Genomic DNA, 27,825 nt, shown 5'->3' with positions numbered 1-27,825 from the left:
TGCCTCTGCCCCCAAGGCACTGTCCCACAATGCCCAACACCAGATACTCAGGTATCCCAAGGATGCACCAGAGCCCAGGCTAGAATGGGGGCTTCTGCCTTGGTTCCAAAGCAGAGAACAAGGCTTGGGGAGCGTGAAGGTGGCTGGGGAGCCCCGGGCCCCCCGAGGGCTGCTCTGTTTACCCGTGGCTGCCCGCCTGCCTCTGATGCAACAGGCAGGCTCTGGTTACGTGAGGGCAGCTGGAGCAGCTCTGGGAGCAGCCAGGGCGTGTCTGGAAGGGTCTGTCTAATCTGAGCTGGGTGGGCCTGAGCCCATGCATCCCACCCACTGCCCCCTCCCACCACTAAGGCCACTCATGCTCCACGCCCCTTCCCATTCTGACCAGTTCCACCTTCTGTATTCACGCAGTTTCCTCTAACAGCCCATCCTTTTTGTCTTTATCCCAGTTCCTGTCCTACACCCTCCCTCCTCGAGATCCTCCCCGACAATGTCATCAGGAGAAGGCTTTGAAGGACCCTCCCTGGCAGGTAGAGTATGGTCCAGCAGATAGGTCCTCAGGCTTAGAGAGTCTGGGTCTGCATCCCAGCTCTGAGTCCCACTTACTACATGACCTCAGGCTGGTCACTGCATCATAGGGAGCCTGTTCGCTCATGTGAAAAGTGGGGACAATAGCAACCCCTCCTCCTGGAGGCTGGAATCATTTTGAGGCCCACCGTCAATGCCCCCTCCTCCCATCTGGGGTTCCTCTACCCCCATCCCTCCCCCTAGCCCAGCGCTGACCCAGGCAGTTGGGGATGTCTGTGTCTGTGTGTGAGACTCAGTTTCCCCCATCGTGGAGATTCCTCTGGCCAGGGTCCCATGTGTGGTGGCACCAAAGGGGTGTCCCCAAGGGTTTCTTGAAGAACTGGAGAGCCCTAGAGTGGGTCTGAGTGATGGAGGGGCATGGGGACCAAGCTCGAGGCATCCAAAGACCTTGCTGGGGTATGTGTCAGAGCTATGAAGCGATTTCTCAGGGATAGGACCCTCTGGGAGTGTAAAGCAGGCCTGAAATAAAAAACAAAACTTAAATTGGGGCTAAAGACAAATAGCCAAAACTGAACTCTGATTCCCATCCTGACCACTGTGGACGAACTGGGGGCAAGTCACTGACCTCTTGCGTCTCCTTTTAGTCCATCCACAGATTTGAAAGAGCGTGAAGTGGCTTCACAATTCACCCAGAGCTAAGATCCTTTCCAGGTCATCCCTACCCTCATGGGTACTAGGTTCCAACTTGAATGCCTCATGGCACAGGGAGCTCACTGCCCCTCTCCCATCTACCCCCACCTCCTATCTCTGAGGCTCTCCTGGGAGCAAGTCCTACTGAGTTGGGCTTGGGAATGCCCACACCTCTACCTTGGCAAGGAGGGGAGGCTGCTGGGAGGCCCAGGAGTACACGGGTGGGGGTTGGGGGGGGAGATGTGAGGTCCTACTGGGTAATCCGATCTCATGGAACGCTAGTTCAGTCTCTGAAAAATGGGAGAGAGGACGTATTAGGTGAAAAAGGATAGAGGATCAAAATGCACCCACCAGGAACAGCCAGGAATGTGGACAATGACCATTTGGGAGGCCCAAAGGCCTGACCAAGTCTTTGCCTCTTGCACCCCCTGGTGGCCAGCGAGTGTGGGCACGCTCTAGGTGGTGTGAGGATAAGCAAATAAAATGCTAATAAACCAGCAGCCGCTGGGAGCCCTCCTGCTGGGAGGCTGGTGGGGTCTTCAGCCCAGAGTCCTGCTCTTTGAATGGAGAATACTATTAGTCACACTAGCTGAAATCGCATGCAGGGGCTGTGGATAGTGGGGAGCCGTGGGAGGGTCTGGGGCACACCACTGCTGGGCCCTCCTAGCTCACAGTCCAGAAGCAGCCCAAGGCAGCCCCTGGAATATATGCAATTAACTTATTTAGCTGCTTGTCTGACCGCCAGGTCTGCCAGGGCTGGCTGGTTTCACTCACGGGGCATCCCTCGGACAGGGTCTGGCCCACAGAGAACAGTCAAGGTTTGCTGGACGAATGGCCGCTTGATAGACAGATGGAAGGACAATCGGACGAGAAGGGCCTTCAGAGTAGTCAAACAGAGGGAAAGTGACTCTGGGGGTGCCACACACCAGTCAAGGCCACTAATGGGGTGGACCTAAGAATCTTCCCTCCCCACTAAACGGAACTGAGTGGGGAGGCAGGATGTTGGCATTGAGGCCCCTAATATACCCTAGAAAGGGGAGAGAACTGACCCCTATTTCCTGGCAGTGGGAGGTAGTCCTTCTTCCATACTTCCTGTGTTCATGAACACAGGAACATCCTAGGCCCGCAGGCCCCTCCACAACACTGACACCCCACCAGGACGCTCTCTCTCCCCCCACAAGGGTGCCCCTAATCCTTGCCACCCCTCTCTTCCAACATCCGCGCCACCAAGGAAGGTGTGGGGGATCCTCTCAGAGCTGAGGCTGAGACCCACCCCGACTATACCCCCAAACAACTCCATTCTGATTTTTCTGATATCTGCTGCTGGATACTGCACTGGCACACAGCTGGCCTTGGCAGCATACAAACCGAGCATCACAATCTTCCAGGCTTGAATTTCATAGGGGTCAGGGGGGGCTCTTCTGTAGTTCGCAGAAATGGACTCAAAGCAATTTTGGCAAATACAGTAAGTTAGAGACTAATGAAATTGAAGAACTTAGATCTCCTAGTGTCAGGTACAGTTGGATCTAAGATCCCATGCAGTGTTCTTGGGTCTTCCTTCCATCTGTCTAACTCCACAACCCTAGTGGGAAGACAGTGACTTTCTCACGCTTCCAACAAAATTCCTGGGTGAAACCCTCACTGGGTCACATGCTCATCTCCACCCAATCACTGTGACCTGGGACATGGAGGCTCTGATTGGCCAGGCCAGTGTCCCACAACCACCCATGGAATTAAAGGTGACTGTTTCCATATGACCTGAGTCTAGGGTGGGCATTTCTGCTCAAGACAAAATGTGGACCAGGATGGCTGTGTGGCACAGTGATTGAGCATCTGCCTTCGCCTGAGGGTGTGATCCCAGAGTCCCAGAATCGAGTCCCACATCAGACTCCCTACATGGAACCTGCTTCTCCCTCTGCCTGTCTCTGCCTGTGTGCCTCTCATAAAAAAATAAATAAAATCTTAAAAAAAAAAGACAATGTGGACAATGTAGGCAGCTACACAAATGTCCACCTCAGCCTGTAAAGAAGGTCCAGCCCACCCTTCCTTGCCCTGGTGGAGAAAAGGGGGACCAGAGAGACCCAGCTCTAGGCCCCAATGTCACATAGCATGTCAGAGGTAGGGCTATAGAACTCAGCCAGACTGGAGTCTGCTGTGTGACATTGTACAGGTCATGCTACACTTTTTTTTTAAAGATTTTATTTACTTATTCATAGACACAGAGAGAGAGGCAGAGACACAGACAGAGGGAGAAGCAGGCTCCATGCAGGGAGCTCGATGTGGGACTCGATCCTGGGTCTCCTGGATCACACCCCAGGCTGCAAGCGGTGCCAAACCGCTGCACCACCGGGGCTGCCCAGGTCATGCTACACCTTGAAGACTCTTTTCCCTCTTGTATTTGGGGGTGACACCTGCCTTACTGGGCTACCTGAGGATGAAGGATGAAAAGGTGACCCTTGCAAAAGCTTCAACATAGTACCAGGCACGCAGGATCATGGATCGGGATTAACAAGGTGGCAGTTTTGGGTCTGAGGGGCTGTGGCCATGACTGTGTCCATGATCAATGGGGGACAGGTAGGAGTCCAGGGGCAGCAAAGCCTCATCTCTATATATTCACAGAGGGGTCCAGAGGCTCTGGGCAGAAGAGGAATGTGCTGGCCACACTTGCTTGGTCTTCAGTCGCTGCTGGATCCCACGAGTTGTGTGCAAAGGCCCAGCTTTACTTGGGCTGGGGGAGGTGGCGTGAGGGTCAGGGAGGGGTCTGAGAGACCCTCATGGTTGCAGGGTCACCTGATGAGGCAGGAACCTCGGTGAGACTGGGAGAAGAGGTGAAACCCAGGGCTTGGAGGATCTGGGTATGACTCTCACTTCTGGTCAAGGGCGGTGACCCCACCTCATCTCTCGGAGCCTGTTCCCTCTATTATAAAAGGGCCCGTGTGTCCAGACCTGGTACTGAAAAGACAGGGGAAGTCAAAAGCCAGGGGAGACTGCAATTGGACCCTACAAAGGTGACTGATCACCCTGTGGGGGGCAGTATTGGGAAAAAGGGGATGGAAGATTCTGAGAGGGACAATGGGCAGCAATTCTGAAGAGGAAGGGGACAGGGTCTGCAGGGACACAGGCAGGATCAGGAAGAGACACAGAGCATTTTATTCAGAGGGGGTGCAGCAGCAAAGGGGCAGTAGATGGCACAGGGTGCGGGAAGGGCAGCGGGGTGGTATCCTTGAGGTTGGATGGTGGGAGGGACCAGGACAAAGAGATGGGAGGCAGAGATGGCAGCGTATGGGCCCAGGGCCGGTGGGCAACCCTGTGTAGGCCACTGGGGTGGGTTGCTGACCCTCTTGGCAGCCGCTCCAGCTCCAGGCCCTCCCAGATGCCCCCCAGGCAATCCCACAGCCTGTGAGATTCCTCACTACCCCCAGACAGAGAGCTAGACCTAGCACATGGCAGGTGTCCAATAAGTACTTTGACTGCATATGCATGAGCTCTGCTGTCTATTGCCTCCTGGCTCTGGGGAGGGACTGTCACTCTGGGGCTGTGAAGGCCCCGTTCCCACCTGTGCCTCCCCAACCCTCTGGGAGGGCCTCTGTGGATGGAGCGCCATCACAGTGCCCTGCAAATGAGCAGGGCTTTGCAAGCTACAAGAGTAAGAGCTCAGAAAGTCCCTCAGGGGCCTCCCACCCTGCCCTACATGGGCACAGAATAGCAACATGCTCGGCCTTCCTTGGTGCCAGGCTCTCTTCACACAGTCAACCACACTTCCTGGTGTTGATGCCTTCCTGTAGTCCTCCCCATCAGGTCTTGGGCCTGGCCATGTGGCTGGCCTTGACCAACGGAATATCCGCAATGTGAAGCAAGAAGAGGCTGGATGAGCACGTGCACACTGGGGCTGCCCTCCTGGCACCCGGTCACCAGAGGAGCCTGGGCTGGCCTCCTGGGGAGGCCATGCAGAGGAGAACCGGACCCCCTGCAGGCGACAGCACTGGCCAAAATGCAGATGTGCGAGCAAGGCCACCTCTGACTGTGCCACCCCATCAGACTCTGATGAGTGCCAGACTGGCCTCCAGGTAAGCCCAGCAAAACTGCCCAGCTGAGCCCAGCTCAAGTCACAGAATTGTGAGCAGGCAAATGTCTGGTGTGTCAGCCACTAAGTTCTGGGACAGTCTGTCATGGAGCAGTGGCTGAAGGCTATAACACACATCACTGTGCAGCAGCACCCTCTGCCACCTGATGAACCACTCTGATAGAAGGGAAAAGCAGAGACCAGGGATGGGAGGGACTTTCTCAGGGTCACACAGCAGCAGATCGGCAGTGGAGTGAAGATTCCTGAGCTGGCTGGGTAACCACCATGCTGGGCTCTGCCTGAGAGAATGCATGTCAGTAAAGCAAGCAGCTGGCACGCGGCAGGCTAGGAAAAAACATGGGATCCCCCTTCTGTCTTGGCAGGGGGAACCTGGGATCAGGACAGGGCCTGTGGCCTGGATAAGGGGCAGGAAGATGGCAGGAAGAACATGAGGGAAAAGGACTGACAACGTTCTGAGCAGCAGAGGGCTCAAGGTCCCTACTACCTGGAAGCCTCCCACTAATGAAACCATCCTACAAGCCCAGGGAGAAAGCCCAGGTGGTTAGACAAGCAAGTCCCTTCTTGGATAGTGAGAGGGTGGGTTAGTTCAGAGCACAACATATAGAGGCTCACAACCACACTAGGCACTGACCTGAGCCAGAGGGGCCAAAGCACCTCCAAGTCTCTTCTGGGATCATGCTGAGGAGGGCGGGGGTGGTTCCTCAGGGCTGGAACAAGACAGTGCAGCGTTCTTGAGGCCAAGGTCAGAGGCCATCGGGCCTGCTCGGTTAGGCTGGAGACAGGACTGGGTCACCCTCTGGTCCCCTAAAACCCCTGGCCTCGGCCTTCCAGGTATCCTCTGTAAAAAGGGGGACCGGCCACCCACTTCAGAGGTCATGGTGAGGACTTGTGCAGTCTCCCGGGCACTTCAAACCCACAGGACTTGCACAGAGAAGTGGTAGCCACACCTCACGCCTCTTTCAGAAGCACGTGTGTTTCACAAGGGTAGGCTTGGCAGGGCATTTGAAAGCACTTGGGACACCATGAATTAAGTCAAAGCGATAGCTTTTTGCAGCTCTACTGCATCCACGACACTGTGCATGACGCTACACAGTAAATTATAGTCCGGATGGGGATCACTGACCTGCAGCAGAACAGACCCAGATAAACCCACATCACGCCACCTTCATGGAGAAGACAGTTGCATGTTCCTTCTCACATATTCACGAGGCCTTTTTGTTTTTGATAATTCTTGTTTCTCATTTTTCAGAAACAGCAATACAGATCTTTTTTCTTTCTAAATGTCTGGTGGGGGACAGGCATCCCAGAACACCATACTGCAGGAGCCAGACATGTCTCAAAGTAGAGTTAAAACTTATGGCATGTGCACGTGTGTTTAAATGCATGTTTATTACGTTATAATGAAAATGAAAACAAAACCTCTCTCCCCCATGTGCAAGGACTGTAAGTGCTTTTCATTTTTGACCATCTGGCCCTTGGTTGGAAGCATCCTTCAGCTCCAGGGGCCTTCCTCCTTCCTTGCTGCCAGCAAGGCCCCTTCCCCCCTCGCTGTCTCCCTCTTGCTCACTAGCTCCAGTCACACCTGCCTCCTAGATGTTCCTCCAACACTCCCAGAGCACCAGCCCAGGGCGCTCTGCCCTTACCACTGTCCAATCTGGAATACCCTCCTTGGGTCATCTCTGTCTGCATGATGTCCAGGCCTCTGCTCCCACCTCCTCAGAGAGGCCCCCATCCCCCTTCTCTTCCTTCATACATCTCAAGATGAGCAATCTGTTTCATGTTTACCTGATTGCTGTGTGCCTCCCTGTGAGACTATGAGCACACGTGTGTTGATCACTGTTATGTCCCCAGTACCCAGCCCAGGGCCAGGCACACAGCAGAACTCAGGACTAGGTGCTGAGTGGCTGAGCTCTCCCACTACAGATGCCAAAGGACGAGAGGAAGTCACGAGACACGATGAGATGAGGAAAGGGGGCTAAGGAGTGAGAAGAAGCAGTTCCTGGCTGAGCAGCAAAGTTCCTTACAGTGAAGAGGATGAGAGCAGCAGGAGCGGGTGGTCCCTGGAGCTACCTGTGGCCCTGGGCGGCAGCGTTCATGTGGTCCCGGATGCTGATGGCCTGTTTGAGGAGACCTTCCACACTGCGGAAGTAGATGCTGCTGTCGACAAGATTCTTCACAGCGCTGAAATTGGAGGATGGACCCAGTCAGTGTCACTGCTGCTTTACCCTCCCCCTCCCAGGTCTGCTGGTGTATCCTTCCAATTGGAGGCTGGTGGGGACTCAGTGCTCAGCAGGTACCTTGGGGATTCTGTGGTCTTCCCTAAGGGCTCATCGTGGGCTTAAAGTTTATATCTCCCTGCCATGCCCAGATGACATCCAACCAACAGAGCACATGATGGCCAGATGCAACTTTTTTTTAAGTTTTTATTATTTATCCACTTAAGTAATCCCTTCACCCAACACAGGGCTTGAACCCACAGCCCAGAGATCAAGAGTCACATGTTCCTTCTGAGCCAGCCAGGCACCCCTAGATGCAACTCTTACGTCCCTGCTGCTAGACCACCTAATGTTTTGAAAAAGCTATGAGCATGTAAAGATGGCTTCAAAGACATCTTGCTGTCCTTTTAGATAACCTATTCCTGGGAATCCCTGGATAGCTCAGCGGTTTAGCACCTGCCTTCAGCCTGGGGCATGATCCTGGGATCCCAGGATCACGTCTTGCATTGGGCTCCCTGCGTGGAGCCTGCTTCTCCCTCTGCCTGTGTCTTTCTCTCTCTCTCTGTATCTCTCATGAATGGGTGAATAAAATCTTAAAAAAAAAAAAATAGATAACCTATTCCGGCCTCTGAAGGAAGCCTATCAACTAAACTATGAAAAGCTCTGGAGGTGAGTTTAGAGGGAACTAGAATAATTCACCACCAATTAGGGGGGCACCAGTGCAAAGCTGTGCTAACCTCGTGTTGGTGCCACACTGATGAATGTCTTAATGAAAATGTCCCTTGCAGGAGCACCTGGGTGGCTCAGTTGGTTAGGCGTCTGCCTTTGGCTTGGGTCATGATCCCAGGATCCTGAGATAAGCCCTGTGTCAGGCTCCCTGCTCTGTGGGGGGCCTGCTTCTCCCTCTCCCTGCTATGTCCCCTGTTTATGCTCTCTGTCAAATAAATCAATAAAATCTTTAAAACAAACAAAGTCCCTTCCAAAGGCACTACAGGAAAATATTTACTAAGCCACTCAGGGCCTTGCTAATGCCAGTGAGTCACCTGTGTAACATCTGCAGTAAAAATAAAAGTGTCACTTTAAAATCTTTCTATCAAAGACAAAGAAATCACTCCCGTTTATTATCAACCAGGGTCTTGCTGGAAAATGGCCAGGAGAGCAAAGCGGGGGTGGGGGTGCAAAGGAGCCTTGGCTGTCACCTGCTCTGTTAGCTTGCTCATCTTAGCACCACCAAATACAGCCAGCTTTTCTAGTGTTTGCCCACCTTGATAAAAAGCTTGCTATTATAAGTTCCCTATTGAATAGTTTACCCTAATTTAATATCTTTACATTTTACACCATTAACACTGAGTAAAACATTTTGAACAACTAAAAGATAAGGGCTCTTTCATGTCCGTAAAGGAAACCTGGTCTCTTAGCATAGAGAAATTCATATTTCCCTCAAGAGAAGCACTCAGAATACACTGGCCTCCTCCCTAGCTCAGCATGGCCCAGTGGAACTTTCTGGAACATGACAGGCACATTCTTTATCCACTGAATTGGCTGCTAAACACTTGAAATCTGGTTAGTGAGACAGAGGAGCTGAATCTTTTATTTCATTTTAATGCATTAAAATTTAAGTGTGAACAGTCATCCATAGCCCAGACTCCTGCACTAGATGGGGCAGCTTAGCGGAACCAGGAGAAAGTATAGACTCTGACATGTTCTTCCTTTAACCTGGGCCTTGCTAGTGAGCTCGCAGCTGTCCAGGAGCTGTCTGACAGATGTAAGGGAGAAACTCCTCTATTTCCTCTCTCTCTTGTTTAAAAGATTTTATTTATTTATTTCACAGAGAACATAAGCAAGGGCAGTAGGAGTGGGAGGAGAAGACGCCCCACTGAGCAGAGAGCCCGATGCTTGGCTCGGGGCTCTATCTCAGGACCCTGAGATCATGACCTGAGCCGAAGGCAGATGCTCAAACAACTGAGCCCCCAGGCGCCCTCTTCTATTTCTTTTCTACTCTTCCTTGAGCTGATACGGAGGGTGTTTGAGGCCACCATATTCAAGAAGACACCATCTGTCTGGATTGCCGTCTATCCCAGCGGAAGGGCCCAGGCTGCTGACAGCAGAACACTCAGCTCGGTGCCCCTAGCAGCAGGACTTCCTGCCAAGGAACCTTCGCCCACACAACAGAAACAGGCAGGCGAAGCCCACAGTGCCACAGATGAGAACTGCTGGGGTGTCTAGCCTCCACCAAAACGACTTAGCCAGCACAAAGGGCAAACAGCAGTTCTAAATAAAACTGCCAAATTCCCGAAGCAAACAGAACAAGCCAGGGCATTAAGTATAGTCAGGGGAACCAAAAGAAGAGCGGGAGGCAAGACCAGCAAAGGTACAATGATGAAAAGAAACACTGACTACTGCTTTTTACTCTCATATATCTTTTCCTTGGGGGCGGGGGGGGGTAGTTGAAGACTTAGATAAAGCTAAACACAAAATAAGAATAAGTGGTCCACCCACATTCACAGCAGCATTATCCATTGTAGCTAAAGCATGCAAGCAACCCAAACGTCCACTGACAGATGCATACCCTGTAGTGCTTCTATACAATGGGATGCCACCCGACTTTAAAGAGGAAGGACATTCTGACACCTGCTGCCACATGGGTAGATGCGGAGGACAGTATGTGGAGAGACAGCAGATGGACACAAAAGATAAGTACCATAAGACTCTATGTGAGTTCCCTAGAATGGCCAGATTCATAAATAGGAAACAGAATGGTGGATGCCAAGGGCTAAGAGAGAGGGGATGTGGATTTAGTGTTTAACAGGGAGAGCTTCAGATTTGCAAGATGAAAAAAATTCTGGAAATGGATGGTGGGGATGGCTGCATAGCATTATGAATGTATTTAATACCTGAACTGTACATTTAAAAATGGTTAAGGTGATAATTTTTATGTGTATGTTGTGCAATAAAAAAAAATTGGAAGGGCATCTTACTCACTCCCTCAGTGGAGCTTGTGGCTCTTGATCTTGGGGTCATGAGTTCAAGCCCTACACTGGGTGTGGAATCCACTTAAATTTTTTAAAAATTGGAAAGAAATAAAGATTTTAAATTTTTTGTTTTTGTTTTTGTTTTTATTTATTTATGATAGTCACAGAGAGAGAGAGAGGCAGAGACACAGGCAGAGGGAGAAGCAGGCTCCATGCACCAGGAGCCCGACATGGGACTCGATCCTGGGTCTCCAGGATCACGCCCCGGGCCAAAGGCAGGCGCTAAACCGCTGAGCCACCTGGGCTGCCCCAGAAATAAAGATTTTAAAATAAACAGCCCTCTCCGTACCCCACTGGCCAGTGTTTGTGTTTGTGTTTTGTGTTTTGGCCCTCTCCGTACCCCACTGGCCAGTCTGTGGTCCTGGCTGTGGGAAGGAAATGTGCCTTGAGGCACGGCACTGGCTCCGCCCAGGTGGCACCTCCCTGAAACCACTATGAGCCCCTCCTATGACACATATGGAGGGGCTCAGCTCCTGGAAGAAGCCTGCCTGAGGCACACGGGGTTTAGGCAAATGGTGAGAAGCACAGGCCGAGTAGGAACCTGTTGTGTGGCCAACTAAGTTGAGATCCACATGCCTCATCTCAGGTGCATTCAACAGGGCAAGATTCACTGGGCAGCTGGCTGAGATGCCCCTGAATGCCCATGAGGTGACCTCCAGCGCATAATGGGACAACCCAATGGGGAGACTGCAGTGCTCACCTGCAGGCATACTCCACTGTGTAAATGGCTCCCTGGCTCTGTTCCTCCCATCGCTGCATGTCGGCCTGTGGGGGATAGGAAGCTATTATCAAGATGGCTGCCACTTTCATCCTCCCTATTCTCTGGGATGGAGCACCTCATCACCTATCACCATGGCCACAGAGATCAGCCCCCTCCATCCTGGTCTTTCCTCCTACAAATCCCCTCCCCCACCAATCTGGGCTTTCTGTGAACACCTGGCTACCATGCTCCAGGGTCTTTGCACTGGCTGTTCCCTCTGACTGGCACATCTTTCCCTCAGGTCCACATGCAGCTGCCTCCTTCTCATCACACATGTCACAACTAATGCATATTTTGCTGTCCCCTTCCTCCAAATCTGTTCACCCATGGCCCCAACCTCAGTGACCTCGTGCCTCCTTGCCAGTGTCCCAGCCTTGCCTCCTCCCCTGACAGCCTCTGCTCCACATAGCAGGCCCCAGCTCAAGTGAGGACTCTGGGGGAGGTCAGTGGCAAGGGTAAGTGGGGCTCACCTTATGCTGAGCCAGCTCGGGCAGAGAGCGACGCACATGTTCCTGCAGCCGGTACAGGGCCACCGACGGCTCGTTGGCCAGGACATAGACACTCTCCGTGAACTTGTCTGTGACTGGACCGAGAATCAACAGTTGGGGGGGAGGGGTCAGGGGTGGCAGAGCAAGAGGAAGCACAGCAGAAACACAAAGAGACAAAGCATAAGACTCTTGACTGCTTAATCCGAGAGTCCAGCTACAGCAGTGAGAACTGTCTGGTGTCCCACCCAGGAGCTGGGTCACCCATGGCCCCAGTGATAGGTTGAAGGAGATGGTCACAGAAAGGCCTCACTTATGATGTTAACACATCCAGTGAGCTCATGATCTTTTCCCTCCCAAGCCCACCTGTAGCCGACACTGCTTCTGTCCACTTGGACCCTCTTACATTCCTTTTATCCCAGAGAATGAATCTGCAATTTTTCTTTGGAGGATCCCATTAGCTACTAGACCTGAAAATGTCTGGAAGCTGAGGTCCCTGGATGGCCTTCAGCCATGATGGACCATCAAGGGGTATGAAAGCCCATGTCCTGTGCCGTGTGTTGGGACAAAGTGGAGGTAGAACTCATCTTTCTGAGTTCTCCTGAAGGATCAGGCTGAGAATTTTACCTGACAGCTTCCTTGCTCAGCTTCCTCCCTATCCTGTTTCTCTCTCTCCCCTGGGGGGGGGGGGGGGGGTTCTCCTGGTCAATTAATTACACACAAATCCTCATCCCAGGGTCTGCTTCAACAAATGGCATTCCCAGCCAGCCAGTTATTTATATCTTCCCGTCCATGCACAGATCCTGCTGAGTCCGCTTTAAAACAAAGTCCAAATCTCATCTACGTGCCCCCACTGGTCCGGAATGGCCAACCCCCACTGGGATACCAGGTTCAGTCAGCTCCTCCCTGGTCTCCCTGCTTCCCTTCTGCCAACAGTCCAATCTCCACACAACAGATGGAATGAGCTCCAATGAACATATCAGATATGTCCCTCCCTGGTCTGAAATCCTCCCATGGCTCCCATCAGCCAGAGCATAAAACCCACCTAAATTACAATGGTCCACAGGGCCCTGTATATTCTGGCTGCTGTTGACCTTCCTCCCCTCCTCACCCTCCACACACCCTCCCCTCCTCACCCTCCACACAAGGCACAATAGCCTCCTGTTCTCTGAACACCCTCAGTACTGTCCAAAAGAACTTTCCGAGATGATAAAAAGGTTCTATAATCTGTAGCATCTAAAAATGTAGCCACTAGACACATATGGCTACTGAGCACTTGAAATGTAGCTAATATGACCCCTAAACTGAATTTTATTTTACTATTTTTTAAAAATTTAATTCCAGGGGCACCTGGGTGGCTCAGTGGCTGAGTGTCTGCCTTTGACTCAGGTCGTGATCCCAGGGTTCTGGGATCCCCTGCAAGGAGCCTGCTTCTGAACCCTATGCTGATATCTCTGCCTGTCTCTGTGTGTCTCTCATGAATAAATAAAATCTTTAAATTTTTTTTAAAATTCCAGTACAGTGTCATTTTAGTTTCAGGTGTATTAATGAAGTGATTCAACAATTCTATACAACACTCAGTGCTCACCTTACGAATTTTAAGTGTTACCTAATTTTAATTAAATTAATTACCTACAATACAGTGACCAGTAGCTGCTGTATTGCCGCAAGCTCTGAACACTGACACCTCAGCGCTGTTGCACCTGTTGTTCTGCCACAGACTCGCCCTTCCCTCAATGGCTATTCTTTATCCCTCCTGTCCCAGCTCATCTCTCCTGTCACCTCCTGGGCAAGGCCTTCCCTGATCACCAAGCTTAATCAGATGTCCCTTTCACCTCATTCTCAGCCTCAGCATCTTGTTCATTTCTCTTACACTTAAATTCTCATTCTTTATCAGGTTACATGTTTACCAAAAATAAATCAATCAATCAAAGCTTGGATTTTTGAGGTCAGGGGCTTCCCTGTGCCTCAGTTTCCTAACCTTTAAAAACAGAGTAATAACAGTACCCATCTCGAGGTCTGTTCCAGAGATGGACCCCACGGTATTGTCCAGCACAGTACAGTGGACAAGAGAGAGAACACTAGTATGTCTGAGAGTCAAGGGAGGCTGTGCGTGAGTCTGGGGAGTGTCAGTCCGTCTAGCTCACTACTGGACCCGCCGGGGGGCAGAGCCCACCCTTCACCTCCAAACCGGAGGTACTCTTATCCTCCTCATCCTCCTCGTTTTGGAAACGAGCATTAACAGCTCACCCTCAGGGTTGTTACAAAATGTACTTGTGCCTTGTAAATAACTAACTAGAAATAATGTGTGTAATAAAATAACAAAAACCTTTGTAACTTAAACACAGTCTGTGGCACTCTGTAATTTGGAAACACGTGAATCACAAATATTTGATGTTAACGTAAACCTAGACACACGGGTAAATATATAAGGGAATGGGGGATCCCTGGTGGCTCAGCGGCTTAGCGCCTGCCTTCGGCCCAGGGTGTGATCCTAGAGTCCCGGGATCGAGTCCCGGGATCGAGTCCCAGGATCGAGTCCCACATCGGGCTCCCTGCATGGAGCCTGCTTCTCCCTCGGCCTGTGTCTCTGCCTCTCTCTCTCTCTGTCTCATGAATAAATAAAATCTTTATATATAAAGATTTTATTTTATATATATATATATATATATATATATATATATATATATATATATATATGAATAACGCGCACAGCGATCACCAAGTCCCAGGTGTCCTTCCAATGCATTACAAAATACCCGGTCATTGAGTTCTCACAATAAACCTACGCGAAGCGGGGACAGACTATATTATTACACACCCCATTTTACAGATGACAAAACCGAGGCACGGCAACTTTCTAAACGTTTTAAAACTAGTCAGCGGCCGAGCCAGGATTCAATGGCCGTTCACTTCGTTCCCCCGCAAGCTCCCTCCAAGCCTTTGTCCCTTCCTGCCCCCTGTCAGGTCACCCTTCCGTCCAGTCCGGGGTCCCACACCACCTTTCTTTCCCTTGAGCTGCATCTCGGGTTCCTCCATAGCGACCGCGGACCGAGGCCGGAGGCCGGAGACCGGAAGCGGAAGTCCGACAGTGTGGAAGGCTACCTAAGCCTCCCCCTGCGAAACCAGACGCTGCGCCGCTCTAGTTCTGGGGTCAACTGGCCTGCCCTCCCCACTCCTCCGTGTACCCAGACTGGAGAGAAGCCGTGAGTGAGAGACTGGGGAAGGAGGCACCGGTAGGCGGGTGAGGAAGGCGCGGAGAACCCCTGAAGCTCCGGAAGGGACACCCAGGCAGGAAGGGGCAAGGGCGCCCTCCCGTCCCGAACTCCCTTTTCCGGAGGTAGACGAATTGGGGAAACGCTCCAAACACCGCCCACTTCGGGCTGCATAAACGGCTCCTCTGTACCCTCCTGTTACCGTCAGATTCATACACGTGTTCATAAGCCCCCAAGACAGCAAAGACGGCATTGTTGTGCACTGGGCCAAACAGTAGCGTCGCCCCTTTAAATCCCTGACGCCGGGACTGCTCCCCGCCCACCACCTTCCGACCAGAGAAAGCCCCTCCCATCTGGCCGCAACTGGAGCCCAGCGGCGCCCTCTGGAAAAGCCTGTGGGCGGAGCTGGGGGAGAGTGACGGAAGCCAGGCTCAATGAAATCCTCAGAGCCCTCTGAGGCTCCACCCATCCCTCCTGACCCGGCGAGCTCCCTCCAGAGACGCCGGGGCAAGAAGGCGCAGGCGCAGCAGCAACCCTCAGGCCCCAGCGGAAACCACGCCCCTCCCTCAAGTCTTAAAGGGCCAGAAGCAACTTCTGCTTTCGCCTTTGAGCACTTTTGGGGGAGGCAGGGTGCGCAGGCGCAGTGGGGGAGCTCTGGGGTGGGGGTAGCGGTCGCGTATCAAGTTGCTCTCTGTCCCGGCAGAAGAAACCAGGACGCTGAGGGTCCAGGCTCCAGCTTGCTCCCTCCTGTATCAGTTGGAGGAGAAAAGTTTGTGAATTGGTCCCCCAACTTTTGGGGGACCCGGGCTTGCGGCGTGAGGTGACAGAGGAGGCTCGTTAGAGGTGAGTGGACCTCCTGGATCTGTTTGGGAGGGGCCGGTAGGGATGGGACCAATCACATCTTTGTTGAGCACACACTCATTGCGGGGACCCTCCCCCAATAAAAATAACTACAGAGAACGTTTATTAAGCTCTGCCCCCTGTATCAGCTCCCCAGCTGTTTACAAGCATAATTTTAGACTTCACTTCTCCATTATATTAATGAGGAAACTGAGGCTCAGAGAAGTTAAGTCATGTGCCCAAGTTCTCAGGCTGTAAGTGGAGGGATTCGAACCCAGGTAGTTGACCCCATTTTAAGAAAAGTATGTTGTATGTGTCTGGGAGTGCGGGAGAGGAGTGGGCCTGAAAAGCAGTTGGACTCTGGTTTTAACTTCCCAGCTGAGCTAGAATTTAGTCACCCTCACTGTGCAAGGTTGGGTATGCCATTGGTGCATATTAAATAGTAGTTGTTGGTAATTATTGTTATCTCTCCCCTTTGGCGCTTCTATCAGCTTCCCCCATGGAGCCCACCCAGCCTGCAGAGGACCTCGGTGTGACCCAGCAGCTCCCCATTCCAGAATTTGGGGACCCTGAAGACCCTGGAGATGAGGCCCCCGATGGCTCAGACACTGTGGTGCTCAGTCTTTTCCCCTGCACTTTGGAGCCTGGGAATCCTGAACCGGATGCTGGTGCCTCCTCACCTCAGGGTAGGTAGGATATTTCCCCTGGATTCCTCTTGCCTCTGGGATGCAAGAACTGTGGAATGTCAGGCCCAAGATAGGACATCTGTCTTTATATTTCACTACCTAGGATATGTCTTTCCTCTCCACCCAGTGAAAGATTGCTTTTATACAAACAGACACACATATGTGTGTATATATAGTGACTAAATCCACGTAACATAAAAGTTACTATTTTAACCAGACTTGCATACAATTTCAATGGCAGTAAGTACATTCACAGTGTGTGTACCTTCACCTCTATCTATTATTCCAGAACATTTCCATCACCCCAAAAGGAAACCTCATCCCCATTAGTAGTCACTCTCCATCCCTCCCTCCCCAACCCGTCAGCCACGAATCCTCTTTCTGTTTCTATGGATTTGCCTGTTCTGGATGTTTCATATAAATGAATCATAAAACAGGTCTTTTGTGTCTGCCTGCTTTTGCTCAGCATGATGTTTTTTTAAGTTTTATTTATTTAAGCAATCTCTACACCCCCCCCCCTTAGGGCTTAAACCCATGACCCTGAGATCAAATCACATGCTCCTCCAACTGAGCCAGCCAGGTGCCCCTCAGCATGTTTTTGAGGTTCATTCCTTTTTCCTTTTTATTAAGATTTTATTTATTTATTCATGAAAGAGAGAGAGAGAGAGGCAGAGACACAGGCAGAGGGAGAAGCAGGCTCCACGCAGGGAGCCCAATGTGGGACTCGATCCCGGGTCTCCAGGATCACACCCTGGGCTGAAGGCCGGTGCTCAACCGCTGAGCCACCCAGGCATCCCAGGTTCATTCCTTTCTACGACTTGCTAATATTCCATTGCAGACCATTATTGTTTATCCTTTCATCCACTGATGGGACACTTGTGTTGTTCCTCTTTTGGCAACCATGACTAGTGTGCTATACACGTGTGTGTACAAGTTTTTGTCTAGGCAGTTGATTTTAGCTCTTTGAGGGTAGATACCTAGGAGTGGACTTGCTGGGTCAGATGGTAATTCTGTTGACCCTGTCAAGGACCCGAGGATTTCTTTTGACTGGAGTCCACATCTAATTCAGTACCTTCTGGGATCTTGGTCCCTGCTGTTCCCTCCGTGTGGAACATTCTTCTCCCACTTCTTCCTAGGGCTGGTTTCTTCAACTGACCAAGCTCTCAGTTGAGAGGTGTCACCTCTTGGAGTGGCTCTCCTTGTGACCACTTTGTCTAAAATGCACGCACCCCTTGCTCTCCCCTTTCCACTCTCTTCTACCTGCTTTTTAGATCTCCTGAACACTTATTTCTCTCTTTCTGACCCCCCCCTACTTGTCCAGGTACCCCTTGAGGGCAGGGACTATGTCTCATTTGCCCAGAACGTCACCAGGTATAGAGGAGAAAGAATACCTGGGTATCCAGGAGGGCAGAGTGAGTGGATGGTGGAGTGAGGGACTGTCTTTGGTAGCTCCAGGCCCCCATGGTCTTGTCTGAAACCCCAGAAACATACTGAGAGGACACTGAGGCCCTTCTTCTCTCTTCCAGGAGGCAGCTCCCTGAAGCACTCCACAACCCTTACCAACCGGCAGCGGGGGAACGAGGTTTCAGCCCTGCCGGCCACCCTGGACTGTAAGTGGGGCCTCTGGTACCCCAGCCTCCCTAAATAGTAGGGTGGAGGTAGTAGGAATGGCAGGGACTGAGAAGAGCAACTTTGGCTGGGGTAAACAGAGGCACAGGGTAGGGATGTGATAGGTGAGGACTCTGCCTCTCTCTGGTCCCTAGCCCTGTCCATCCATCAGCTCGCGGCCCAGGGAGAACTGAGCCAGCTGAAGGAACATCTGAGGAAAGGTGTGTGTCCCCACAAGTATGCTGGTGTGTCCATACCTGTCTGACTACACGTGCTGGGGTATGCATGTGGGTACTGAAATGACCTGTTCCCACGTATGTACATCTGTCTACATGTTTGAGCATGTCCACATGTGTACTCCCCTCTCACATCTGACCCCAGCCGCCCACCCTGTCCCTGCTCCCACAGAATTGGGGAGAGTGGGCAGGGGTGCATCCCAGTGGTACCACCCCCCTCCTGCCAGGCGACAACCTCATCAACAAGCCGGACGAGCATGGCTTCACCCCCCTCATCTGGGCCTCCGCATTCGGAGAAATCGAGACTGTCCGCTTCTTGCTTGAATGGGTGCGTCCCAGCCCAGCTCAGGGCTTCCCTGGGGACTTGAGGGCAGTCTGGGGTCGGAGTCTACTGGTGTCATGCCTGTAAGATGGGGCTGCGATGGGTACCCTGGGATTTCAGGGGATGCCCCTACCTGCCCCATCACCACTCCCTGTGCTCCCCCCACTGCAGGGTGCTGACCCCCACATCCTGGCCAAGGAACGGGAAAGTGCCCTGTCACTGGCCAGCATGGGCGGCTACACAGACATTGTAGGGCTGCTGCTCGAGCGTGATGTGGACATCAACATTTACGACTGGGTGAGGCACCACCCACTGGCCCTGGGCACCTTGCAGGGTATCAGGCCTGTTCTAGGTGCTGAGAACACAAGACAGACCCATCCCTGAGCCTCACAGAGCTCCTAGTTTTGGAGGAGGGAAGACCACGTAAACGGTCAGCTGAAACATAGTGAATAAAACTGTGATAGCAGACACACAGGCAACGGCAAGAGCCCAGAGGTGACCTGCATAGCTAAGGGAAGTCAAGGAGGGCTTCCTGGAAGAAGGGGTATCTAAGCTGAGGCCCAAAGGAGTTAAGCCAGATGATGAGCAGGAGGAGGGACCACATTAAGTTAGAGGGTTGGGGGTGTTGGGAGAATTTGGAAAAGACAGAATGTTGGTTGCCCTTGCTTCTGCCCTTGACAGAATGGAGGGACACCACTGCTGTACGCCGTCCGTGGGAACCACGTGAAGTGTGTAGAAGCCTTGTTGGGTAAGTGGGAATCCTGAGGGCCAGGGAGAGGTTCAGGCTCTGCTCAAACAGCTCTTGGGATGGGTGGTCACTCTCTGCTTTTTCTAGAGGACTGATTTGGGGACAGGAGATTGTGGGATAGTACAAGGGTCTGGCAAACCATGTTGAATACCCATACCCTTCATGCCTCAGGGACCCTGGAGGTGGGGATTCTATTGGCCACATTCTTTGGAGAGTTCAGGTTCTCATCCAAGCCCACATGGCAACAGCAGACCTGGGAGGGGTCACTGGACCTCCCAAGTCACCATGCCCCATTCTAGGTTCCCAGTCCCCCATCCCCACCTCTACCTCCACCCCGCAATGGCACCTACTTTGCTTTGCAGCTCGAGGAGCTGATCTTACCACTGAGGCTGACTCTGGCTATACCCCAATGGACCTTGCCGTGGCCCTAGGATATCGGAAAGGTCAGCCTGAGACACGTGGGGGCACTGACAGCATGCTGTAGGCAGGGTGACCGCAGAGGGGTACATAGGACATCCATCTTAGATGTCAGATGCTACCAGTGAGAATGTTCACGTTAGCAAACATCTAATGCCACTGTGTACCTGGCCTGGGCATGTGCAGGAGGCTGACATGTGTCAGTGACTAGGTTCATGATGGGATACACACAGGCACTGGGAGGCCCAAAGAAGCCCTGGCCCAGCCCCGTAATTGGTGGGAATCAGGGAGGGCTTCCTGGAGGCCCAAAGGGAGGGAAGATGGCATCTAGCCTGGAGAAATAGTACATACAGAGACCTGACAGGATGAGGACGCCAGGAAAGATGCCAAGGAGGGGCTGGACCACAGTACACGGGGTCATTGAGGCCAGCCCTCTCCGTGGCAGGAGGCGAGTGTGAGTAGGGACAAAAGGCAGACCTCAGTTCGATTCCCCACTTCCCCCATCAGCTTCCCCATCTACCAAATGGAGAAATCCTAATAGAACCAACCCCTTTGGGTCATGGAGGGATTCCTTTGAATTTTATCCCATTTGGGACAGAAGTCTTTCCTCACAGCCTCTCTCATCCTTTAATAAAAGTCACAAGTCACGAGTTTTGATTGGTAAAGATTATTTTTATGACTCTAAAAAACTTCCATAAATATATTTTTACAAACGATAGGGAAGTTGAGTCTCCTGGCTTGGGTGCCTCCATCCTCCCACTGTACTCTGGGAAGAGTGTGTATTTCCCCATGCATGAAGTGGGTCCTCCATCCGTGTCCCAGGGCCCGGCTTAGAGACATGAGCTTTGTCCCCCGAGAGACAAGTGCAGTTCTCACAATGGGATACCCCAGCTCATCCGCCAGGAAAGTGTACAATTTGGCTGGTGCCTCTGCCTCTATTCAATTTACCGCCCACGTTTTCCCTGTCCTATTTCCAGTGCAACAGGTGATCGAGAACCACATCCTCAAACTCTTCCAGAGCAACCTGGTGCCCGCAGATCCCGAGTGAAGACTGCCTGCTGGGGACTCAGATACTCAGGGAACAAAACAGTTGACCCAGAGCTGGGGAAACCCAGAACTGGCTTCAAAGGCAGCTCCTGGACAGACAGTAGGAGGGGATCCTTCCCAAGAGGAACCAATAAACCTTCTCTGCATAACCTGAAGAATGTCACTGTATTTCCCCAAGGGCCTCTTGGAGGAGTCAGCTACCCAATGGCCTCACACCCTCTCCCCCAGCACCCGCAGGTGGTAGATGACTACTCGGCCAAAAAAGTCTGTGGTGTCTTCAAATGTCACCTTCAGCTGGTCCACCTCGGCAGCTGGCACAGGGAAGGTGTGAACACAGGCAGTCAAGGGAAATAGGTAGCTCATCGTTTCCTATCCACCAGCCCCAGCTCAGACACCACCAATGCGCTGAGTGACCCAGCACACTGTGAGCCCCTCTAAAGCTCTCACACAGAACAAGTTATCAGCTCACTTTACAGATGAAGCAATGGAGGCCCAGAGCCTACTTGCTCAAGGGCCTACAGCTTTCAGAGGCACAGACCACCCCCCACCAATGCCGCACCCCACTCCAGCCTTTCCACCCCAGAACCCCAGGCAGGATATCTGAAGTGAGTTGTTGTCCTCAGGGTAGAAGTCCACAATCTTGTTAAGAGCCTCACTCCCCTGGGAACCTGCAGCAGAGAAAGGGGCAGGCTGTGAGGTTGGTGTGCCCCTCTCAAATCCCCACCTTCCAGAGCCTTCCAATACCTTCCAGGTGGCCCCGGCGACTGGAGAAGCCCCCCTGGAACTGGATCTGCAGCTGGGAGACACGGATGCGCTGGGGAAACTCTAGTGTCACCCACTGGGAGGGGCCCTGGAAGCAGACAGGGAAACTGAGGCTCTCTCATTCACACAGTGAAGGCTGGGCGGGGTTGCCGCTGGGGCGCGGGCACACGTTCCTTCCACGGCCAATTGGGCTGCCCAGCTGGAGTGCCACTCAGTTCTCAAGGCACCCTGGACTCCTGAATCTGATTGACGGGAAGGGTGGAGGGTCCAGGGAGAGGTGCCTCACCTGGTCCGAGTTCCAGCACGTCTCCTCGTTCTGGTCGAATAGATGCTTCTTTCCGAACTGCCTGGCGTTGCGATTCAGCACTGAACTCACCCTGGAGGCACCAGAATCCGAGTGAGAAGAGGGGCTGGGCCCAGCGCCAAGGGCTCGCCCACCAGTGGGCCCGCCCCCTCCTCCCCTCCAGAGCTTTCCCCCGCGCCCCTAACCCTGCCAACCCGCGGCTCTAGGACTACCACGCCTGCCGCTGCCCGCCCCACAGGTCCTCACCTGCTCACTGTCTCCGGACAAACCAAAGAGTGGGTCATCTTGGCTCCACGAAGCCTCGCAGGGCTCAGACCTGACTTCAGTTCGTGCGCGAATCCAGGCGCCGACGCCGCCACGGCCGCGCGACCTTGACCACGCCCGAGTCTGCGAGGATTTCAAAGAAACTGCCAATGACCCGAGGCCAGACTTTCGCAGCAGGTTCAAGGGAGGGAAACGGGTTTCCTGCGAGGTTCGGGCCGGAGCCTCCGTCTCTCCGCGAAGAGCTCGCAGAACCGAAGCGGACCCGGAACCACGAGGAGTCCGCGCAGGCGCAAACTGACTCTGCCGGCCCGGCCTGCGCTCTCGGGGAGGGACAAAATTTGAGCCCCGCCCCTCTACGCCCGCCTCTTAAAGGGCCCTCGTCCAGGGATTGAGTTCGCCTCAGAGCTGGAGGAAGAAGTCAGGCACCGACGAGGATGTGCTCAAACCACTGAGCCACCCAGGCATCCCCAATCTGTAACTGTTAATGCTGCCTCGTAGGTAGGACACGGGAAGCTTAGCCTCCAAATCTTTCTTCCCAGTAAATGCTGCCTGGAACTGGCTTCCTGGAGGAGGGGGCATGGGAAGTGGGTTTTGAATTTGCCAAACCAGGGATCCCTGGGTGGCGCAGCGGTTTGGCGCCTGCCTTTGGCCTAGGGCGCGATCCTGGAGACCCGGGATCGAATCCCACGTCGGGCTCCCGGTGCATGGACCCTGCTTCTCCCTCTGCCTATGTCTCTGCCTCTCTCTCTGTGTGTGTGTGTGTGTGACTATCATAAATAAATAAAAAAAAAAATTTTGAATTTGCCAAACCAGATTGCACAAAGACTGAATATTTGGTTTACTGGCTCACTAAGTGCCTATCAATCCCTACTGCCCAGCCCTGTGTTGGGTGGTGCTGGGGACCATGAGGGGCCTCGGTTCCAGCCCCCTACCTGAGGAGCCCCCAGTTTGGATAAGACAGAACTAGGCACACATACTCCCAGGCCCATGTGGCTAGGGCTGAGCCAGAGCGAGAAATAGGGCTGGGAGACCAGGGGCTCTACCTGGAAGGAGGGCTTCCTAGGAGAGGGGATATTGTGTCTGTACTTTAATGGGTAGGCAAGAATTTATCAGGGTAAGAAAAATGGGAATAGATTTGTCCAGGCAGGGAGAACAGCATACACAAAGGTGTGATTCGGTGAAAGATGATGACTTTGAATAAAATATGTGGAGCAAGATCCTGCTGAGCCTGAAGGTGTTTGAGAAAGGGCAGGACACCATCCCATCTGCATGAATGGAGGGTTCTGAGACAGATCAGCCACTGGCAGAAGGCTGGAGGTTCCTGGCTTTAGCTGAATGGTCTAGAATCCAGCCCCTTTCTTCAGGGGCTAGGGGAATGGTTCTCTTGGCATCCTACTAGCATTGTCCCAAGCCCACTCCAGGAGGGGTGGGAGTGGGGGTGGGGGCTGGCTGGGAAACTGGGACACCAGCGGAAGGGCTGCCCCATCAGCCCCGGCCTGCCAGGACTTCCTGCATTCAGTCATGGCTTGGTGCCATCTAAACCTGGCTCTGTTGGTCTCAGGGCTGGGGCCAGGACTGCAGGCGGCCAAAAAGACCTCTTTGCCCCCAGATGAAGGTGGGAAGACCACGGACCCTGGAGGGCCCAGATCCAGTTCAAATCCTGGGTGGGTCACTCTCTCACTGGCCATGTGATCTTGGACAAGCATGTTGACCTCTCTGACCCTCAATTCCCTCACCTGTGAAATGGAGGGAATTCTATTTATAGGACTGCTGTGTTTGACTTGAAGCCACATTTTGTCACCATCCACTGGTTCTTTAAACCTGCTGTACTGGTCCATGTCACCTCCATTTTACAGTTGAGGATATAACCAAAGTCTCCCAGGGAGGATATGCATGGCCTTAGGGCCCCCCCCATGCCACTCTTGGTCTTGGCATGGAGCCACCTTGCCCATTGGGTTGAGGCCAGCTCAGTACCCTCTTCCCGCCTCCTCACCCCACTGGCGCCTGGGCATGAAAGAACCTCCTGTTTCTCCAGGGAATTAGCAGCTCTAAGCTCCCAGCAGGGCAGCCAAAAGTGGTCCATTCATTTGCCCAGTGAGGAGAGACTAGGCACTCCCTCCCCCCATCACCCTGGGGATTGGGCAGAGGAAACTCTGGAAGAGCCAAGAGCTGCAACTCCAGTTCACTGAGGGAAACTGAGGCACAGAAAAGCAAAGTCGTTTGTTTAAGGTCATCCAGCAGGACCAGGATTCAAACCTCAGTCCGACTCTGGAGTTCTCTCCCACTGGGCTGAGTTTTCCATTTGTCAAATGAGGAAGTAGAGGCTGAGAGAGTGAGGTATTTGCTGAAGTCACACAGCAAGTATGGATCAGTAGGGACTCTCTCTGGAGATGCGGCCCTCCCATCCCCATGGGCAAAAAACAGGTCCATTTCCCATGTGTTTGTTATAGTGGAACAGGGTAGAGGAAGGCCTCCAGATAGCTTCAAGCCTTGGTCTCCCCCTGGGGGATAAGTGTAATGATTGCTTCAAGGCCCCAGTCCAAAGAGTATGTGGGGGTGAATGTGACAGTTCCAGCCCCCAGTGGGGCAGGTGCAGGTGGCATTTATCTGCCAGCATCTGCCTGGGTCCAACAGGGCACACCTCGGAATAGACAGATGCACACTAGGTGCCAGCTGGGCTTGTCAGTCCTGGCTGGGTGCAAGCCTGGGAGCCTGGGAAACTGGAGGTGATAGTAGGAGTGGGAGGAGGTGGTTAGGTGAAAAAGGACTAAAGTGAATGCACTAAAGAACATCCTGGGGCCACAACTGGGTGTGCTGAAAGTGCTGAATGGTGTCCATGAGTGGCTGTGCTGTGAGGTTGGTCTTGGGAGGACTATACACCTCCGTGTTGGTGCAGGGGTGCCCAGTGATCATAATTGAGTGCTGGCTGTCTGTAGGTGCGCCCATGCCTATAAACATGGTGGATGTGAGTGATGTGGGGCAATTGTGGGCTGTGTGTGGCTGCCAGGAAGGTTAAGATGCAGTAGATGTGAACCGTGGTACGTCTATTTGAGTGTGAAGGGACTAGAGGTACAGCGGGGATCATAGGTGTGAGTTTGGTTGTGCAACACACATGACTTGTGTGTGACCAAATGAGGTTGTATGTGGTCTGTGTGACTCATACATGGCCTTGCCTCATATGGTTGTCTATAAGCCACCTGTGCTGTCACTGTGTGTGGTTTGTTGGCGACATTGTGTGACACATGTGAATGTGGTTGCCTGCGTCGTGTCCATGTGTATGGGTATGCTAAGAGGCACTTTGGGTATGCTAAGAGGCACTTTGCAGGGAATCTGTCTACCCCCGAGACCCAGATCTCCTGGAAGGCCCAATCTCTCTGCTCCTGCTCTGGCCCACCAGCCCCCTCCCCTGCTTCCTCCCCCAGCTTGCTCCAGCCCCTGGCCTGGGCCCCAGTATGGGGGCAATACAGAGAAGGCAGTCAGGGCTGGCAGGGGTGGCTCACCCAATCCCAGTGCAGGCCTATAAATAGCTCTTTGAACCCAGCAGATTCCCAGGCAAGGTTGCCTCATTCAAGCCCCCAGCAACAGCCCGCCCCCCGCCACCTCCCCTGGGCCCCAGGCCAGCCCCTCTAAGCTCAGCCCTGGCACTGGCCAGGGAGACCTGGAGGTGGAGAGGAAGAGGTGTAGAGAGGTGGGGACAGTCAGGGATGAGGGCCAGCTTGGCTCTGAGGCCATGAACCTAGGCTCCCACTTGGCCCGTATACATACTGTACAACCTCAGGCAGGTGGTCCCATGCCTCTGAGCCTCAGTTTCTCCAGATGGAAAACGGGCAGCGTGACAGCAGCCCCCATATGCTGTGTTTACTTCCCATTTCATTCTCCCAGCAACCCTGTAAGACAGGGACTCTTCATTATCCTCCTTTTAGATAGAGTAACGGAGGCACAGAAAGACAAAATAGCTGGCCCAGAGTCACTTATTAGGAGTGGCCCAGAGTCACTACTTTGAACCTTGGACTCGTGAAGGCAAAACTGCTTTGATCCCTTGCGTGTCACATAATCCACCCAGACCCCTGACCCCTGACTCCTGCACCCCAATGCTGCCACAATCATCCCTTCATGCCAGCCAGTCAACTGCAGACACTTATATCAGGATGATCCCTGACTCCCATGTCTCTTCTGTGAGGAGGAATGAACAGTAAGCATAGCTCCCCAGTGTGTCACTTTGGCCCCTCGGGCCATCACTCACCCACTCCTAGACCAGCAGACTGGGTCCACAGGCATGAGATACTGATCTGTACAGATGCCTTGGGGCAACATTGCCCCTAGGGTTCTTCCTCAACCTTCACTCATTTCCACCCTCCCTTTGCTCTTTGGTAATCTTGCCAAAACCATCTTATCACCTGTTTACTTCTCCCCTCATCATCCTGAGACAACCCCCCCCCACACACACACATTCACATATGCAGGACACAGTGTGCAATGCAGATGCTGTGCCCAGTGCATCCCATTCTAAGCACCTAAGAGACTAAGACCTTGAGAAGGAAGGTGGGTGAAGGGCTGACCTCCATAAGCTTTTGATCCTCTCCCCCTGTTTCCATTATTTCCATTTTTCATTGTGGTAAAATACACCTGGACACAAAACTTACCATTTTCTTTTTTTTTTTAAGATTTTATTTATTTATTCATTAGAGACACGGAGAGAGGCAGAGACACAGGCAGAGGGGGAAGCAGGCTCCCAGCAGGGAGCCCAATGCAGCATTCAATCCTGGGAATCATCCCCTGGGCCGAAGGCAGGCGCTAAACCACTGAGCCACCCAGGTATCCCAAAACTTACCATTTTCAAGCGTACAATTGGGTTGCATTAATTATCTTTGCGTTATTGTGCAACGATCACCACTATCTAGTTCTAGAACATTTTCATCATCCCGAAAGGAAACCCAGTACCCATTCGCAGTCATTCTTCATTCCCTCTCCCCCCAGCCCCTGGTAACCACTAATCTACTTTCTGTCTCTGGCTTTGTCTAGTCTAAACATTTCATAGAACTTGAACCATACTGTGCTGTGGTCTTTTGTGTCTGGCTTCTTTCACTCAGCATGCTTTCAAGGTTCATCCATGTTGTAGCCTGAATCAGTGCTTCCTTCCTTTTTATGGCTGAATAATATTCCTTTGTTTTGGATCTAGCCGTCTTAAGGTTGAAGTCTCACTCCAAAGACACACACATGCCCCCTGCCGATTGCAGAAGTAGTCCTGTGACAACAGTATCTGCTCCCACACCCGGTGATCTATAAATGCTCACTGGATAAAGGAATGAATGAAAGAATGATATGTTCAGGCTGCAGCCGCTGGAAACAGCTGTGGGGTATGACGGGCCTGGGTACCAACACTGCCAGTCTCCTACCAGCTATGTGCCCCAGGGATCTTCCTATCCTCTCTGAGCCTCAGCTTCCTCTCTATACACGGGATAAAACAGCAATTGTGGGCAAAACTGCTTCAAGTGTGAGCCCTGGAAAGGCAGGCAGGCTAGGGTTGGAATCCCAGCTGGGCCCTTCCTGTCTGCGCTACCTGGAGTTACTCCGGCTCCCTGAG

General features: G+C 52.6%; 3 protein-coding genes across 6 annotated transcripts; 1 reads left to right on the top strand and 2 right to left on the bottom strand.

The window, feature by feature from the left end:
* Positions 1 to 4,342: 4,342 nt before the first annotated feature.
* Positions 4,343 to 14,982, bottom strand: BORCS8 (BLOC-1 related complex subunit 8). Its single transcript, XM_038566753.1, has 6 exons — positions 14,795 to 14,982; positions 11,778 to 11,890; positions 11,248 to 11,312; positions 7,370 to 7,480; positions 5,931 to 6,006; positions 4,343 to 5,577 (listed from the first exon to the last, which is right to left on the bottom strand). Exons 1-5 carry the CDS (start codon positions 14,829 to 14,831, stop codon positions 5,973 to 5,975), a joined length of 360 nt encoding a protein of 119 aa, XP_038422681.1. The 5' UTR covers positions 14,832 to 14,982; the 3' UTR covers positions 4,343 to 5,577; positions 5,931 to 5,972.
* Positions 14,850 to 21,066, top strand: RFXANK (regulatory factor X associated ankyrin containing protein). Of its 4 annotated transcripts, none has more exons than XM_038566749.1 (10): positions 14,850 to 14,998; positions 15,711 to 15,850; positions 16,339 to 16,533; positions 18,060 to 18,143; positions 18,297 to 18,362; positions 18,605 to 18,705; positions 18,871 to 18,996; positions 19,381 to 19,447; positions 19,810 to 19,890; positions 20,842 to 21,066. In XM_038566749.1, exons 3-10 carry the CDS (start codon positions 16,347 to 16,349, stop codon positions 20,910 to 20,912), a joined length of 783 nt encoding a protein of 260 aa, XP_038422677.1. In that variant the 5' UTR covers positions 14,850 to 14,998; positions 15,711 to 15,850; positions 16,339 to 16,346; the 3' UTR covers positions 20,913 to 21,066. The 4 variants fall into 4 exon arrangements, with proteins under 4 accessions (XP_038422677.1, XP_038422676.1, XP_038422678.1 ...); XM_038566748.1 differs by having other exon boundaries at positions 14,887 to 15,036; XM_038566750.1 differs by having other exon boundaries at positions 14,904 to 15,028.
* NR2C2AP (nuclear receptor 2C2 associated protein) lies at positions 20,516 to 22,548 on the bottom strand. Its single transcript, XM_038566752.1, has 5 exons — positions 22,224 to 22,548; positions 21,960 to 22,050; positions 21,656 to 21,761; positions 21,512 to 21,579; positions 20,516 to 21,238 (listed from the first exon to the last, which is right to left on the bottom strand). Exons 1-5 carry the CDS (start codon positions 22,259 to 22,261, stop codon positions 21,122 to 21,124), a joined length of 420 nt encoding a protein of 139 aa, XP_038422680.1. The 5' UTR covers positions 22,262 to 22,548; the 3' UTR covers positions 20,516 to 21,121.
* Positions 22,549 to 27,825: the final 5,277 nt, after the last annotated feature.

This window comes from Canis lupus, chromosome 20, assembly GCF_011100685.1.
Source record: "Canis lupus familiaris isolate Mischka breed German Shepherd chromosome 20, alternate assembly UU_Cfam_GSD_1.0, whole genome shotgun sequence".
NCBI classification, from domain to species: Eukaryota; Metazoa; Chordata; class Mammalia; order Carnivora; family Canidae; genus Canis; species Canis lupus.
This window is presented reverse-complemented; position numbering and strand designations above follow the sequence as displayed.